At 42.7% G+C, this 18251-nt stretch overlaps 1 protein-coding gene across 3 annotated transcripts in view; it reads right to left on the bottom strand.

Moving 5' to 3' along the window:
* The window catches only part of HEATR1 (HEAT repeat containing 1), a 55364-nt gene extending 41293 nt beyond the window's left edge, over positions 1-14071 (bottom strand). The window contains exons 1-11 of one of the 3 annotated variants that reach the window (XM_066234730.1): positions 13894-14071; positions 13470-13764; positions 12761-12977; positions 10163-10304; positions 8398-8499; positions 7484-7624; positions 5908-6119; positions 5379-5512; positions 3136-3238; positions 1724-1834; positions 1258-1375 (exon numbers count right to left, since the gene is read on the bottom strand). In XM_066234730.1, coding sequence (XP_066090827.1) covers positions 1258-1375; positions 1724-1834; positions 3136-3238; positions 5379-5512; positions 5908-6119; positions 7484-7624; positions 8398-8499; positions 10163-10304; positions 12761-12977; positions 13470-13611 — 1422 coding nt within the window. In that variant the 5' untranslated portion in view covers positions 13612-13764; positions 13894-14071. The remainder of the gene's footprint in view (positions 1-1257; positions 1376-1723; positions 1835-3135; positions 3239-5378; positions 5513-5907; positions 6120-7483; positions 7625-8397; positions 8500-10162; positions 10305-12760; positions 12978-13469; positions 13765-13893) is intronic. The other 2 variants (XM_066234723.1, XM_066234739.1) reach the window with 2 other exon arrangements.
* Between the last annotated feature and the right edge of the window lie 4180 nt (positions 14072-18251).

Genomic DNA, 18251 nt, shown 5'->3' with positions numbered 1-18251 from the left:
CCATATATTTGTGTCTATACGTAGGTTTAATTTAGTAATTCTATGCAGTAATTTTGTATACTTTATACATATGATTCCAAAGTGAAAAGCACCTGAGGTAAAATACTGTATTAAAAAAAAAAAAAAAAATACTGTATTAACACTTTAATGAAAATTAAAGATAACTGATTACTGAAGACACAATGCAATTCCTCTAAATATAATAGTGACACTCAAATTAGTAACAACCTCCTTCACTGAAATCAGACTAAGGAAATCCATACACTGAACTAAGATTTGGAAATAAAACACTATTTTTTTTTTTTTTTTTGTATTTTTCTGAAGCTGGAAACGGGGAGAGACAGTCAGACAGACTCCCGCATGCGCCCGACCGGGATCCACCCGGCACGCCCACCAGGGGCAACGCTCTGCCCACCAGGGGGCGATGCTCTGCCCCTCTGGGGTGTCGCTCTACCGCGACCAGAGCCACTCTAGTGCCTGGGGCAGAGGCTAAGGAGCCATCCCCAGCGCCCGGGCCAGCTTTGCTCCAATGGAGCCTTGGCTGCGGGAGGGGAAGAGAGAGACAGAGAGGAAGGAGGGGGGGGGGTGGAGAAGCAAATGGGCGCTTCTCCTATGTGCCCTGGCCGGGAATCGAACCCGGGTCCCCCACACGCCAGGCCGACGCTCTACCGCTGAGCCAACCGGCCAGGGCCATAAAACACTATTAAAGATGAAAGTCTAATTATGAAAGAGAACAGTCAACAATGATTATTTCTCTTCATATTTATTTTCAAGTCTAATTATAAGAACTGCTTAAATGACTAACTTCTAGTAAAAAGACTTAGGGTAAATTACCAGAAAATTTCTGAAGTTCTAACACGCTCATGAAAGACAAATACACCTCCTTTTACTCTGATCAATGACTTCACCAGCCTCCTGAGGATGCTGCACCACGTGGGAAAGTATAGGCAGAGGGGAGAGGTAAGGACATCGCAAACCCTGGTGAGGTCACCTTTCAGTGATTGCTAATAAACATCACATATACAATTTCAAATACCTTTCCTGAAATAAGTACCATACCCACACTTATTTGAATTCCTTTACCTTTCTCTAGGTATTCAATACCTGCCAGGTAACTAGGCAAAATTGTATAAAATCTCACCTCTCCATAAAACACTACATAAGGAGGAGCGAAGTAGCAAATTTCCTTCTGGAGTTCTTCAAATAACCACACAAATATACCCTGAATTGTTACAAACTTTTTGAAGGAAAACCCACCTGATACTTTCTTCCACTTGTAGAAAGTGAGATAAACTGGTGAAAGAGCTCTTGCTTTTTTAGGTCTGTTATTTGCTTTAGGTGTTCCTCTAAGACAACATCTAACGTTCTGGGATATCTGGGAAGAAATTAAGAGTTAACTCAGATAAAAAATTATACAAAGTTATTAAATCACACACACCCTACAGGTATAAAAGATAAATAAATCTTAAAAATTACTGAGACTAAAATTTTAACAAATGGAATATGTAAAACCAAGTGCCAAGTTTATTATTATGACTATTTCAACAAAAAACAGTCTCTCCATAAAGAAATTATACTCTCCACAGTCCCCACAAAATCCTTAATTCCACTTACATTTCAAATATATTTAAATCCTGTACCTGTCTCTTCACAATTTACTATATTAATCAAAACAAGAGGAACATAACAAAACAAGAGGCACAAACACACACACACAACTTACTTGCTTTCTAAAAGTCTGATAAGTGGAAGAAACTGTTCATTAAGCAAAGATACTTTATTAGAATCGTTTTCTTTCTGTGAACTGTATGAAATATACTCTTCAAAAAGAAGGCTGCAAAACAAAACCAGTATCAGTAGATATGAGAGTTAGAGTTCATTGAGTACCTCTCATGTTGTAGGTGGCTTAGGAATATTATCTCTAACTCTCACATGGATATAAAACTAGGACTAGCCCTGGCCGGTTGGCTCAGCGGTAGAGCGTCGGCCTGGCGTGCGGGGTACCCGGGTTCGATTCCCGGCCAGGGTACACAGGAGAAGCGCCCATTTGCTTCTCCACCCCCGCCCGAGCTTCCTCTCTGTCTCTCTCTTCCCCTCCCACAGCCAAGGCTCCATTGGAGCAAAGATGGCCGGGCGCTGGGGATGGCTCCTTGGCCTCTGCCCCAGGCGCTGGAGTGGCTCTGGTCAGGGCAGAGCGACGCCCCGGAGGGGCAGAGCATCGCCCCCTGGTGGGCAGAGCATCGCCCCCTGGTGGGCAGAGCGCCGCCCCCTGGTGGGCAGAGCGTCGCCCCCTGGTGGGCGTGCCGGGTGGATCCCGGTCGGGCGCATGCGGGAGTCTGACTGTCTCTCCCTGTTTCCAGCTTCAGAAAAATACAAAAAAAAAAAACCAAAAAAAAAAAACTAGGACTAACGAGTCTTATAATCTGTGTGAGACCAAATGAGACCAGAAACAGCAGCCACGCTAGTGAGCCCAATTATGCCACACACCGACCAGCAGGTTTTCAGCCCCAGCTCTCAACTACTTGTCACTTACATTCACAAACCAACCCTGAGAGCAAGATGCACCAATGGTGACACATCAGCCTAGGGGCACTGCCCAATGTCACACAATGGTAGGGGGGCCTTCAGAACTTCCTACTCTACTCTCCTAGAAACAACAGAGGCAGGATCCAAATCCACATCTGTCTGCAACGCCTACACGCAGTGCACTGGATCAAGCTGCCCTTTAACCAAGAAAAGAAAATGGGAAACTGAACTATTTTTACAGAAAAGAAAGAATCTTCACCTCATGCCAACCCTCAGTATAAAGCTTCTAGTTGACATTTATTGAACACCAACTGTGATATATTGTTTCAGGCAATTTGGTCCATGTATTACTAGGAAACTAAACAGTCACAAAGTACATGTAGCTATACCTCAAATTCAGCTTAACGATTAACTTTGCATAATCATGTATAAACACTAAAGACAAGCAAGAGAAATTATTTCTTCTGATGTCCCAATTACTGGACTAAGTACTTATAATTGATGAATTGATATGGATGAAGCAAGAAATACTTTATAAAGGGATACTAGAAAACTGCATACTAAGCCATAAAAATACAAATGATAAGCATGTTAAAAATAACCGCTTACCTAGCCAACAAATGGTCTAAGTTGTTCTCCAGTGAGATATTTGTAAGTATGGCTTCCAAGTGTTTCCTGTAGATTTGACCATCCAGCCCTTCAGTTTCTTCTCCTTAGATTATACAACAAATTAAAATTGACTGGGTAAACAAGTTTGCATGCTTACACTATTAAATTTATTTATAGCAGAAACTTTCCTATAGGAATAACTTTAAAACTTATACACTAAAACCGCTTTTTTAAAAACCTATTTTCAAAAGTGTATTTCACCTATTTAGTCATTTATATTTTTCACAGCATTTTTACATGTATTACCCTCATTTATCCTTTACCTGAAATTCTCTGTATTTTGAAAAACAAGTATGATCATGCCTACACCTCATTAATGAAACAGAAGTCCAAAAAATACAGTTTCTCCCAGGTCATATTACAAGTAGTTGAAGTTGGGACCTGAACGTTAATCTCATTAAACTACAGTTGTCCCCCTTACCCAGGAAGATTATGCTTGAAGACCTCCCAGGGGATGCCTGAAACCTTAGGGGTACTGAACACTTTGTTTTTTCCTATATGTACACACCTATGATAAAGTTTAACTTATAAGTTAGTCACAGAAAGAGGTTAAAAACAGTAACTAATAATAAAACAATTGTAACAATATACAGTAATGAGTTATGTAAATGTTGTGTCTTTCTTTCAAATCATCTCATTGTCTTGTACTCAGCCTTCTTTTTGTGATGATGTAAGATAATAAAATGCCTTATTAAATCAAGAACTTTCACATTTTCTTTAAAGAAAGCACTCTTTGCCTTCTCTCTGGCATATGTGAATTCCTGGCATCACTATTCTTATACTTCCAACCATTGTTAAATGAAATAAGGGTGATCTGAACAGTAAGTAGCACTGTGATGCCGAGACAGCTGATCTGATACCCAAGAAGTGACTAACAGGGGTCAGTGTTTAAAGCATGGAGACCCTGGACAAAGGGATGATTTGTGTCCCAAGAAGGAGAGCAAGATTTCATCACACTTCTCAGAACCACATGTAATTTAAAACTCATGAATCACATTTTCTTGGAGTTTTTCATTTAGTATTTTCAGACTATAGTTGACTGCAAGTTAACTAAAACTTGTTACTTGGAAAACCAAAGGGAATACAACTGTTATCTCTGAAAACAGGCAAGACATTCGTCCCCAAACCTCCTTACTGAACCAAGGGCTGTCACCTTCTATTTCAGACTCACTGTAAATGTATGAACAGGCATTTGGCCCTGCTTTCAAAGACTCAACACCATCATAATAAGAAAAATACACTTTCATTTATGCTGGCCATGTTTCTAAAACATTTAAACCAAGACTTGGTTAAACAAACCTTATTTCCTAATAGACTGACATACATTTGGCAATGTTTTTCTTAGTCCAAGTGGCAACAGGACACTAAGTATTTCTCCCTTATCTCTCTGTAGTTATTGAAGCATAAAAAACATGTAATGCAAGCCTGACCAGGCAGTGGCGCAGTGGATAGAGCGTCGGACTGGGAGGCAGAGGACCCAGGTTCAAGACCCTGAGGTCGCCACATTGAGCGCAGGCTCATCTGGTTTGAGCAAAGCTCACCAGCTTGAGCCCAAGGTCGCTGGCTCAGGCAAGGGGTCACTCACTCTGCTGTAGATCCCAGTCAAGGTACATATGAGAAAGCAATCAATGAACATCTAAGGAACCGCAACAAAAAATTGATGTTTCTCATCTCCCTCCCTTCCTGTCTGTCTGTCCCTATCTGTCCCTCTCTCTGACTCTCTCTCTGTCTCTGCCACAAAAAAACAAACAAAAAAAACATGTAATGCAAATCATCACTTTCTAATTAATTTTGAGTTTAAAAAATTGGGCGGAGGGGGATTTTATGCACAATAAACTCTTTTTGCCAAAAAACTCTTTTGTTGGCAACTGGGTATTTATTGCGAATGAAATCACTAAAATTCATTAAACATCTAAATAAGAATGGAAAGTTTTACTTGGTAACACATTTTGATTGTTTTAAAATAATTTCATAGTCTTTCCTGTAGGGACTGTTTTTTTAAAAAAAATAGAATCCTGAGCATATCAAGGATTCTCTCCAACCCCAATGTTTCTCACACAAGAAGAGAAAATTACACAAAAACAATTAGCAAAAACTATCTTAAATATGAACATAGGTGCGGTTCCTATTTAAAGAGAATCAAATATTAGCAAGTTTTTGGACACAAATGCAGAACCACATACCTGTAACATGATTAATGATGGAGACAACCAGATGGGGAAGCATGTAACGCAGAAGAGGATTGATGTCATAAGTTTCAGAAATCCCATGAAGAATTGTAATAAGATCGGGAATATTACACAAGTAAGGAAATGGCCTTTGAAGAAACAAGTACACAAGCTGTTGACTTCACAACTTACACACAAATGTCAATTTGTCTTTTTTTTTAAATGAGAGGAGGGAAGATAGCTGACGTTCGAATCAACTGAGCCACCCTCAGTGCACGGGGCCAATGCTCCAACCAATAGAGCCACTGTCTGCAGGAGAAGGGGGAGAGAAGGGGGAGGAGGGGAGAGAGAGGGAGAGAAGCAGATGGTCTCGTCACGTGTGCCCTGACTATAGGGTCAATACCAGGACATCTGCATACTGGGTCGATACTCTAGCCACTGAGAAAATCGACCAGGGCCTGGTAATTTGTCTTCAAAAAAAAAAAATTATCCAAAATAATTTCAGCCACCTCTGATCACCATTTCCCAATTCAATTATACGTACTTTTTCCAAAGGCTCTCTGGCTTCTGTCTCTGTAGGAGCACTATTAAACAGCCTAATCCTTCCTTGATCAGAGAGGGAGTTTTAGTCAATGTTTTGATGATCTGGAAAGCCAATGAATTGACGAAGGTATCTTCCATTGTCACTTTCATAGAAATCTGACATATTATCATATATGTTGCAGCTCTGTAATCTGGTAAAGATGATTTCAATCCCTAAATATATTTAAAATATAAGGAAAAAGAATGACCTATATTATCTAATTCTATTTAAAATGTTACTTTATCTTGCTAAGTTAGAAATTCTGTAAGTTAGAGATTAATATCATCTAAAGCACAGTCCTCAGAAGTGAAAAATCTAGACGCTGAGCCTCTTTCCTGAGTGGACACAGAGAAGTGACAAGTCTCTTAGACAAGAGAAGGGATCTCAGAGGGTGTCCCCACACCAACATCTGCCACACACCCTAACAGCCAAGGAGCCAAGGAGCTCATCTTTTATATGCAAACTCCCACCCCTGGAAGGGAGACTTCACTCAGAAGCAGTGTCTGAGTGAAGACAACATTGGTGAGACCCTGCTGAGAAGTGAAAGCTGTAGCTCACTGGGGACCTGGAAAGTGGCAGGCACCAAGGTAACTCTGAGAAGCAGAAGTCAGTGCAAAAGAATGACAAGAGCTTGTGGCTTAAAAATTTCCTAATCCACTCTCTTTCCAGTGAGGTAACATGACTACTAAGAAAAGGGACCTGGGAGGGAAGACCACCACATGGAGATGGGCAGAAACTAGAGTCATGCTATCATGAGGCGGGGAGCGCCAAGGGTTGCAAGAACCACCGGAAGCTAGGAAAGAGGCCGGAATTCTACTTCCAAGGCCCCAGCAGGAACCAACTCTGCCAACAACCTGTCATCAGACTTCTAATCCCTAGAACTGAGTCAATTTCTGTTGTTTTACACACACACACACACCAAAAGATATTTATCTGGGAATCAGTGGCAGGGCCATATAGCCAACATTTATTCTTTAAGAAGCCCTAATTAAAAGTCCTATTTTAGCCGTGGCCGGTTGGCTCAGTGGTAGAGCGTCAGCCAGGCGTGCGGGAGTCCCGGGTTCGATTCCCAGCCAGCGCACACAGGAGAAGCGCCCATCTGCTTCTCCACCCCTCCCCCCCCTCTCCTTCCTCTCTGTCTCTCTCTTCCCCTCCCGCAGCCAAGGCTCCATTGGAGCAAAGTTGGCCCGGGTGCTGAGGATGGCTCTATGGCCTCTGCCTCAGGTGCTAGAATGGCTCTGGTTGCAACAGAGCAACGCCCCAGATAGGCGGAGCATCGCCCCTTGGTGGGCATGCCGGGTGGATTCCGGTCAGGCGCATGCAGAAGTCTTTCTGACTGCCTCCCCGTTTCCAACTTCAGAAAAATACAAAATAAAAAATTAAAAAATCCTATTTCTTTTTACCTAATAATTAAATCTCATCAACTATCTGAAATAAATTGTCTATTTTAGAACATTTATGCCTAAGTTCAAATTTTAAAAGTAAGAACATTCCTTCAACTACAAAATAATCTACTGTACACTTGAGGAAGGCCAACCTTTTGAACATATGGGAATAGCTTAGCAACGATATTGTCTGATATGTCTTCAGCAGTCACCAAAGCAGACACGATCGTAGACGCGTAAAAGGTTAAGAGAACCCTCAACTGAGCTGAATTCCCAGGACACTCAGCAAAAACCTGGAACAAAAACACAAACAAAATACCTTTCAGAGTGAAAGACTAATAAAAGTATAAACGTATTTATAGCTCTCCTCAATTACCTCAGGCTGACATTTTAATTTTTACCATCTACAACATTAAATACACAAATTCAATGGTTCAATTAAATATGAGAAGACTGACTTAATCTTCCTGATATTTTTAAACTGTCCCTTTAAACTGTTTAAACAAACAGAATTTGGCAAAAGAATAATTCATTTTTATAGGAAAACAACTTTAGTGATCATATACTAATCCCACTGCCCATGCTCCTGAACAGGTCATTTAACAAAAGGAACTTCTGGCCCTGGCCAGTTGGCTCAGCAGTAAAGCATCAGCTCATTGTGTGGAAGTCCCAGGTTCAATTTTTCTGTCAGGGCACACAGAAGAGACCATCTGCTTCTCCAATCCCTCCCTCTCCCCTTCTCTCTCTCTCTCTCATCCCCTCCCACAGCCATGACTCAAATAAGCAAGTAGGCCCCGGGTGCTGAGGATGGCTCCATGGCCTCTACCTCAGGCACTAAAATAGCTAGGCTGCCAAGCAATGGAGCAGTGGCTCCAGATGGGGGTTGCTGGGTGATCCCAGTTGAGGTGCATGCAGGAATCTGTCTCCCTGCCTCTCATTTGAAAAAAAAAAAAAAAAAAGGAACTTCCTCCAAGTACCACTGTTATCAGGGAAGACCTCAGTACATTTTCCTCAAGTAGAGCAAGCCATTATTTAAAATTATACATTCATGAAACACACTACTCACCTTCACAGACTTTGTTACCAGGCTACAAATGAAATCCATGAATCCAAGATCTTTGTAGCAGTGGGTAATCAATGTTCCTTTAGCTAAGGGCACTCCAGACTGCTGTCAGAGACAGAAAGGACAGCCATTACACAGGGAAAAGTGAAGTGGTTACCAGGGGGATAGGGGTGGGGAGGGGAGTAAAGAGGGACAAATATTATGACGGAAAATGATCTGACTTTGGGTGATGGGCACACAACACAATCAACAGTTCAAATGCAATAAAGATGTCTACCTGAAACCTATGTACTCTTAATTTCTAAGAAAAAAAGATGGCTATTGAATGATCATTATTTTTAAAATAGCTACCACAGCAGCAGCTCTATATTGCTGCAGTTTATAAACACAAAACACAGCCTCTCTTCACAAATGGTGGCAGAGATAAGATTAACACCTAAATTTGTGCAAACCTTAGGCATCCAAGAGAATGTCAGCATTGAGGACAGAGGTAGTCAGCAAAAAAATGCCTATTTGTCCTGTGTAGTATATTTTGATACATTATTTATCTAAATCTGAATTCTCTAGATTCTCAGTTACTCTACAAGCTAGATCTGGTTTTTGAGCCAACGCAATACATGGTTTTGTCACTGCTTTACAATAACTCTAGTAATAAACAACTCTGGGAACCTGGCCAACCTACACTGTTATTCTCACGACCTAGCAATGTGCATGGTGTGTGTTTGTGTGTGTGTGTATTAGGTGTTTAACAAATATTGAAATATCAGAAAAGGGGAATCTGAAGTAAAATAGGTGAGTGGAGTCTGGATACCTGAAACAAATATGTCTAGAGAGCAGCAGGGTCTGTGTGCTGACTAAGGAGAAATCTTGATACCGGCAGCATGAATGCTGAGTAGTTTGGTAAGAAATTTATCATAGGTTGGCCTTCTCTGATTGAACATTCTTCAGTTTAAGTGCTTTACATCCAAACTCTTAAACTCTCCTACTTAAAAATTACCATTCCTTTCTTATTAAAAATTCTGATCGACCTCACTGTCATAACCCATGGTGATCTCTTCCCAGCCATATTCTGTTAACCTACTTTTGTACCCACTTGTCTCATACCTAGCCTGAACTGCTACGCCAAAATTCAGTATAATTTCTAACATACACCTACTTTCCTCTATTGAATGTTGCAAACAATGATAATGGCAAGTCAGTTATTTTTCTACAAAATCATGCTACCTGATCTTAGCTAGATCCACCTTAAAGCAACTATCTTTTTTATTCATCTGTAAATTAATTCCTAGCACTTTCCTTACAACTTGAAAACTTTCTTAAAGTCCTTCAAGTCTTCCTTATCCTTTTAATTTTTGTTATTTCCTGCTTTTCTTCACCTTCAACTTTGTTTAAGCTCTCTAGTTCCAAAATTTAGAATACCACGCAGAATGAAATAGTGGAAAGATATAAACTTTAAAAACAAATTTGTATTCAAATACGACCTCTGCCACTTTAGTTATGTAAACTCTGGCAAGTAACTTGACTCTCTGAGCTTGTCCTCATCTGTAAAAATGGGGGAGTTTTGTGATAACCCAAAATAATATGTGCAAATCTCCTAGCCTGTTACCAGGTGTAAATAAAAGCCAGCTATTATCCCTAACAGTTAAACTAGAAGTTAGGAAATATGATGGAGGTAATACTTGGACTGCCATCAGTAGCACTAATGACTTTATTTTTTCCAAACTACATCTCCTAATCAAGATTATAATATGTCATTTAACAAGCATACCTTAACTGGCAACAACCAGAACCATTTGTACTTTAAATTATTAATTTTAAGTAGTTGTATAACCCGCACAAATATTCTTGTCTCGTGGTATGGTAGAACACAAGCAATGAGGCTATCTTGATTATAAAGATGAATGTGGAACCTGGGAGAAAAAAGCAAACAACTTATTTTTTTTTGTACTTCTTAATCATATTATCACTGAGCTAAAACTAATTAGAATGAGTATCAGTAAAAACAATCACATAACTATATGACACAGGGCAGTTAAACATAAGCCCACTATTTTTTTTTAAGTGAGAGGAGGGGAGATAGACTTCTTTATGCACCTGGACAGGGATCTACCCGGCAGCTCCCATCTGGGGGCCGATGCTCGAATCAACTGAGCTATCCTAGGCACCCAGGGTCAACACTTGAACCAGTCGAGCCACTGGCTGTGGGAAAAGAGGGAGAAAAGGGGGAGAGGGAAAGGAAGAGAAGCAAATGGTCACCTGTCCTGTGCACCCTGACTGGGAATCAAATCCAGAACGTCCATATGCTGGGCCAACATTCTATCCACTGAGCCACCAGCCAGGGCCAAGCCCACTATTTTGCATTAAATTACTCAATAGGATTCTACCAATTCTTACGCAGTAATGTTTTTAATATTCATTACCAAATTTATACTCCATTCACTTTCAACTTTTGTTTTAACCTATTATTACATAAAAACTGTGGGATCACTGCAGTCAAATCAACAGAGAAGCACCTGGTCCACCAGGCAGCAATGCTCAGCCTTCCCTCACACTCCAAAGTTCACCTTCCACAGTTTCCTCAACTTCCCTAATTATCAGAATGCTAAAACCAAAAGACTAATTAAAAAGAAAATCACACTACTTTCTTTGAATTAAAAAAAAATTAACAAATTACAACCCTATAAAATTTGTCTGCGAACATCATAAAACTTTGTATTGGTCCCTCCACCCTAACAAAAGACAGATTATTAATTGTCATATATAGTAAACCCTTTCTAGCTTTCAAGATCTAGCTCAAATGCCTCCTTTTCCAAGCTTTTTCTAATTCCCCCAGCCAAGTGATCCCTCTTGTCTAAACTCCCCCATCCTTTTACCTATATCTTTCTTGGAATAACACCCCACTCTACCTTTTCTTAATTTTATATGTGGCTTTGTATTAGCAAAGATGTTGCTTTCTCCGCTACCATTTCCTCAACTATATCAAGCAACCCCACCTCAAACTTTGCATACACATTTACTGTAGCACTTTTTTCAAAAGAGTACCAAGGGTAGCCTACTCTTCTTTGTATCAAACTTAATATTACTTGAATAAATAAATGAAGAACAAATGCAAAAACGTGCTCCTTACATTAATTGATCTATCTGGGGAAAATTAAATGCCAGAAAACAGAGGAAAATATTACAGACTTGATTACTTTTTGTCTGGTGAGTCTAATGTTCTAATCAGAAGACCCCAAATAAAATTGTTTTCTCAATGACACACTTGCTTCCTAAAGGGAAGTCACTTTACTACCACGTCCCTAATTAATGAAATAGGAATCTTTCTTCTCTTAAAACATACATATGGGAGAATGAACAAAAAATGTATAAGCTGGCCCTGGCCGGTTGGCTCAGCGGTAGAGCATCGGCATGCAGGAGTCCCAGGTTTGATTCCCGGCCAGGGCACACAGGAGAGGTGCCCATTTGCTTCTCCACTCCTCCCCCTCTCCTTCCTCTCTGTCTCTCTCTTCCCCTCCCACAGCGAGGCTCCATTGGAGCAAAGATGGCCCGGGCGCTGGGGATGGCTCCTTGGCCTCTGCCTCAGGTGCTAGAATGGCTCTGGATGCAACAGAGCGACGCCCCAGAGGGGCAAAGCATCGCCCCCTGGTGGGCATGCCGGGTGGATCCCGGTCGGGTGCTGTTTCCAGCTTCGGAAAAAAGAAGAAAAAAAAAAAAAAAGAAAAAAAAATGTATAAGCTGTGACATGATGCTAGTGAGAAAATAAAACTGAGTCAGCTAAGACAATTCCTGAAGTGGATGAAGTATCAGACTTTGGAAACAAACTTGTATCTCAGCTTAATAATGTGCAACTTAGACAGCATAACCCCAAGTATCTACCCATAGGAATGTTGTGAATATTGATATGATGAATGTAAAGTGCTCATCATGGGGCCTCATGTGTAAATGTTCAACCCACGTTAGCTATTATGGCTTTTCTAAAGCTATGGCATTTTAAAGGATACTATCTCCCTCTTCCCAAACCATTCATTTTTGGTTTTTGGCAAAAAAAAAGTTTAGTAATCCCCCTTACCCAAAATACATAGTAACAACTGGTAACAGCAAAGGGACAGGAGCACCTTAGAATTGACACAGTTCGACCTCAAGATCATCAGTAGTCCTGTTTCACTATCAACAAAACCAAGTTTAATGGCAGAAGGGCATGCTCATGTCACCCTTGCCATGTTTATCATACCTCATCTCCAGACAAAATGTTAATCTGTTACTTATCTAACTTTTCAGCTTTAAATTGATAAATGCTGTCATTACTGAATTTTTTAAAAGATCAATGTAGTTAGCCCATAATTCTTTCCATAATTCCATTTGCTACCTGTGAATTAACCACTCCAGACACTTCTGTGCTGGCTTCAGCAGGAAGTAAGGGGATAAGTGAATGAGGAACAATGAAATGTTTTCATCCAGCTGCTTGTTCACTGCTTTGGATTGAACACTGCGCTCCAAGGTCTTTGCTAGCTGGCTGAACAATGGCGCTTCAAACTGCTCAAAGGAGGGATCAATGCCAAGCAGCTCCTCCAGGCCTGTGCACCCTAGAAAAAGGTCAGTTTATTTAACAGTTCTTTGCAGAAAAGTCATCTCACCCAATTTACCAGTTTTGTTCACCTCTAAAATAAAATTTCTTAATTCTTTTAATATGTATAATATGTAATACAGTCCCAAGAAGGAATAGCATTGAATAGTATTACACCAACCAGGAGAACAAAAGGTGCTTCCTGGCAGGGGCTGTACTTTACTACTTTTTTAACATCCCCTATAAGTAGGCCAGTCCCCTGGAAAGGCTGCGCCCACCCAGCCACTGCCTGCAGCCCCCGTGGCTATTCTCTACGCAGTAGGTGACCTCCCAAACGCGGCGTTTCACCCGGGAAACACACTTCAAGCGTCTAGCACACGACTGTCCTTCTCTTCCCCCAGCAACATAAGTCAGCAAGTTAGAAACCGCTTTGGGAAAGGGTAGATCAGAAGAGAAAATACAACACCCAGAAAACAAGATGCTTCAAAGGGCTTCCTAAAGGGCAGCTCACCAATGGCAAAGGCGGTGTCCCTGTCAATGGTGGTCGCTTCCTTGGGGTCAAACAACAAAGAGGCAACTTCATCTCTGGACAAGAGGCTGGGGTCACTCTGAGGGAGGGCGAGCCGCTGGAGCTGCTGGGCTAAGGACGTCATCTCTCGCGCTGGCGGACTTCTGAAACACCGAGACAAGTTCCTTCCGACCGTCAAGTTCTGGCCCGCTTCACCGCAAGCAACTTACCGCCGCAGCAGCCGCGTGGCGGACAGGAACCCGCCGCCCGGGACGCGCGGTCTCCGCGGGCGCCCACACTAAACAGTGTCATCCCGTCACTGCAGCCCCGGGCCACGCACCCTCCAAAGCTCCCTCAGCCCGGGTACCGAAGACCCGAAAACCCGCGGACGCCGTACACCACCGACCGACCCTCAGCTCCTACTCACCACCAGCTCGACTTCTTAAGGACTTAGAACCCAAACTCCTCACAGCAGGTCCACATGGGACCGACACCTACTCTAGCCCGGAAACCTAGAACACGTCTTCGGGTCCCAGGGACTACGGCGAGAGAAAAAGTACAAGCTTGCAGGAAATAAGAAACGATGGCTCCGCCTCCCTGCAATGAAATCTCGCTTTCGTGGACAGGGCTTCCGACTTCCGGGCCCCCTCCCCGCAGGCAGCCGCCGTCTGCGCTCTGCCCGAGTGGGAAGGTTCCGGTCTTTGCCAGAGTGTGTATGGGCGGAGCCGTCTGTAGCGGGCGGGGGTCACTCAGCCTCGGTTCCGCAGCTGAGCGGGTTTGGAGGTACTGGGGCTGCTGCCGGGGCACGGCCGGCCGGCTCCGCTGTGCACTCCTGGTCGCCACCACTGAGATTCTTTTAAATGTACCCCGGTGAGATATAGTATACGAATTAAAGTACGCCTGTCGCTTTAACAGTTCTACGAGTTTTAACGAAGACTCTGTCGGTGTAGCTATTGCCCCCCCCCCCAACATATAGGGAGCTTCCGTGATCCCAGTTCCTCCTGCCCTAGTCCCCGCAGGGTCACCAGTTTAAAGCTGCTGAACCCTGGTGGGGTAGCTCAGCTGGTTAGAGCAGTGGTCCCCAACTACTGGGCCGCGGACCGGTACCGGTTCGCAGAGAAAGAATAAATAACTTACATTATTTCTGTTTTATTTATATTTAAGTCTGAACGATGTTTTATTTTATTTTTTTTTTCATTTTTCTGAAGCTGGAAACAGGGAGAGACAGTCAGACAGACTCCCACATGCACCCAACCGGGATCCACCCGGCATGCCCACCATGGGGCAACACTCTGCCCACCAGGGGGCGATGCTCTGCCCATCCTGGGCGTCGCCATGTTGCGACCAGAGCCACTCTAGCGCCTGAGGCAGAGGCCACAGAGCCATCCCCAGCGCCCGGGCCATCTTTGCTCCAATGGAGCCTCGGCTGCGGGAGGGGAAGAGAGAGACAGAGAGGAAAGCGCGGCGGAGGGGGTGAGAAGCAAATGGGCGCTTCTCCTGTGTGCCCTGGCCGGGAATCGAACCCGGGTCCTCCGCACGCTAGGCCGACGCTCTACCACTGAGCCAATCGGCCAGGGCCGATGTTTTATTTTTTAAAATGACCAGATTCCCTCTGTTACATCCGTCTAAGACTCACTTTTGACCCTTGTCTTGATCACGTGATACATTTATCCGTCCCACCCTAAAGGCCGGTCCATGAAAATATTTATATTCTCTGACATTAAAGCGGTCCATGGCCCAAAAAGGGTTGGAGACCACTGGGTTACAGTGTGGCGGGGATAGCCAAGGTTGTGGGTTTGATTCCCAGTCAGGGTATATACAAAAATCAACCAATGAATTCATAAATAAGTGGAACAACAAATGGATGTTATCTCTCCTCTCTCTCTCTCTCTCTCTCTCTCTATCTCTAGAATCAATAAGTTAATATATATATTTTATTGAATTTGTTGGAATATAGGTTCAGGTATGCAACTCAATAAAGTATCACCTGCACATTGCATCGTGTACCCACCACTTCAAGCAGTCTCTTCCACCTCATTTTACCCCACTTTGTCCACCTCTACCTACCCTTCACCCCCTTTTCCATCTGGCTATCACCACACTGTTGTGTGTGTGTGTGTGTGTGTGTGTGTGTGTTTACTTAAAACCTTCACCTTCCATCATCCATCCTCCAACACCTTTCCCCTCTGAGGGCTCTCGGTCTGTTCCATGTATCCATGTCTTTGTATTTTGTTCATCAGTTTAATTTGTTCATTAGATTCCAGTATCAGTGAAAGCATATGGTATTTGTCTTTCTCCAACTGGCTTATTTCACTTAGTACAGTAATCTCCAGGTCCATCCATGCTGTCACAAAATGTAAGATTTCTTTCCTTCTTCTTCTTCTTCTTCTTTTTTTTTTTTTTTACAGTGTAAATGTACCACAGCTTTTTTAATCCAGTCATCTATTGACGGGCACCTGGGCTATTTCCAGATCTCGGCTATTATAAATAACACTGAAATGAACATAGAGGTGCATATATCCTTTCAAATTAGTGTTTCATGACTCTTAGGCTATATTCCCAGAAGGGGGATCACTGGGACAAAAGGCAATTACAGTTTTAATTTTTTGAGAAAACTCCATACTGATTTCCACAGTGGCTGCACGAGGCTGCATATCCACCAACAGCACATCCTTCCAGCACTTGTTGTTTATTGATTTATTAATGATAGCCATTCTGGTTCGTATGAGGTGATATCTCATTGTAGTTTTAATTTGCGTCTTTCCGATAGTGACCTTGAGTGTTTTTTCATTTTTTTGGCCATCTGTATGTCCTCTTTGGAGAAGTGTCTTATTCAGGTCCTTTGCCTATTTCTTTCTTTTTTTTTTTTTTTTTTTTTTTTCTGAAGCTGGAAACAGGGAGAGACAGTCAGACAGACTCCCGCATGCGCCTGACCGGGATCCACCCAGCACACCCACCAGGGGCGACGCTCTGCCCACCTGGGGGCAATGCTCTGCCCCTCCGGGGCGTCGCTCTGCCATGACCAGAGCCACTCTAGCGCCTGGGGCAAAGGCCAAGGAGCCATCCCCAGCGCCGGGCCATCTTTGCTCCAATGGAGCCTTGGCTGCAGGAGGGGAAGAGAGAAACAGAGAGGAAGGAGGGGGTGGGGTGGGGGTGGAGAAGCAGATGGGTGCTTCTCCTATGTGCCCTGGCCAGGAATCGAACCCGGGTCCCCCGAACCCCAGGCCGACGCTCTACCGCTGAGCCAACCGGCCAGGGCCCTTTGCTTATTTCTTAATTAGATTGTCTTCCTGGGCCCTGGCTGGTTGGCTGAGTGGTAGAGCGTCGGCCTGGCGTGCAGGAGTCCCGGGTTCGATTCCCGGCCGGGGTACACAGAGGGGGCGCCCATCTGCTTCTCCACCCCTCCCCCTCTCCTTCCTCTCTGTCTCTCTCTTCCCCTCCCGCAGCCAAGGCTCCATTGGAGCAAAAGATGGCCCGGGCGCTGGGGATGGCTCCTTGGCCTCTGTCCCAGGCACTAGAATGGCTCTGGTTGCGACGGAGCAACGCCCAGATGGGCAGAGCATTGCCCCCTGGTGGGCGTGCCGGGTGGATCCCGGTCGGGCACATGCAGGAGTCTGTCTGACTGCCTCCCGGTTTCCAGCTTCAGAAAAAATACCAAAAAAAAAAAAAAAAGATTGTCTTCCTGGTGTTCAGTTGTATAAGTTCTTTATATATTTTGGAAATTAACCCCTTATCAGAGGTATCTTTGAAAATATGTTCTCCACTTCAGTGGGTTTTCTTTTCATTTTATTGATGGTTTCCTTTGCTATGCAAAAGCTTTTTAGTTTGATGTAGTACTGTTTGTTAATTTTTTTCTTTGTTTCCCTTGCCCAAGGAGATATAGTGGCAAAAAGTATTACTACAAGAGATGTATGAGATTTTACTGCCTGTGTTTTCTTCCAGGATTTTTTAAATGGTTTCATGACTTACATTTAAGCCTTTTATCCATTTTGAGTTTATTCTTATGACTGGTATAAGTTGGTGGTCTAGTTTTATTTTTTTGCACCTATCTGTCCAATTTTCCCAACACCATTTATTGAAGAGACTGTCTCTACTTCATGTATGCTCTTGCTTTTTTGTCAAATATTCATTGACCATAAAGACATGGGTTTATTTCTGGGCTCTCTGTTCTGTTCCATTGATCTATATACCTTAATCTTATGCCAGTACCAAGCTGTTTTGATTACAATGTCCTTGTGGTATAGTTTGATATCAGGTTGTGATATCTCCAACTTTGTTCTTTTTTCTCAAGATTGCTGAGGCTTTAAGAGTTGTTTTTTTTTGTTTGTCTGTTTTTTTTGGCTTTATATTGGTAGATTTTTGGAATATTTGTCAATAAATAAAAAGTAAAAAAAAAATTACTGAGAGGGTTCCATGTGTCTGTGCCACTGTCTCACCAGGTAGGTTGCTCTGTGCTCAAAGCAAAAAAAACCTCCAGTTATTTCTACAGATAGTTGATAATTGCCTTTCTGTGTCTTGCAGAGCAGAACATGATTTTTTAAGTTCTTGTATCTTTTTTTTATCCACAAGACATATTTGCTTTTTTGCTTTAAAAAGATCTTCAATATATTTTTTAAAGCTTTATCAGAGTGATAATAAAAGAAACATCCTCAAGTATTTGGTTGAACCCTTTCTATGTCAGTGCTGATGAATTTGGAGCCATATTACTTTGGAATTAAACTAGGTAACTAGTTTCTAAGCCAGAAGAAAGCAAGCCAGAGTCATAAGTATAATTTTTTTAAAGTT

The sequence above is a fragment of the Saccopteryx bilineata genome, chromosome 1, assembly GCF_036850765.1.
Source record: "Saccopteryx bilineata isolate mSacBil1 chromosome 1, mSacBil1_pri_phased_curated, whole genome shotgun sequence".
NCBI lineage: Eukaryota > Metazoa > Chordata > Mammalia > Chiroptera > Emballonuridae > Saccopteryx > Saccopteryx bilineata.
The sequence above is the reverse complement of the archived record's forward strand: the minus strand, read 5'-3'. Positions and strand labels throughout refer to the sequence as shown.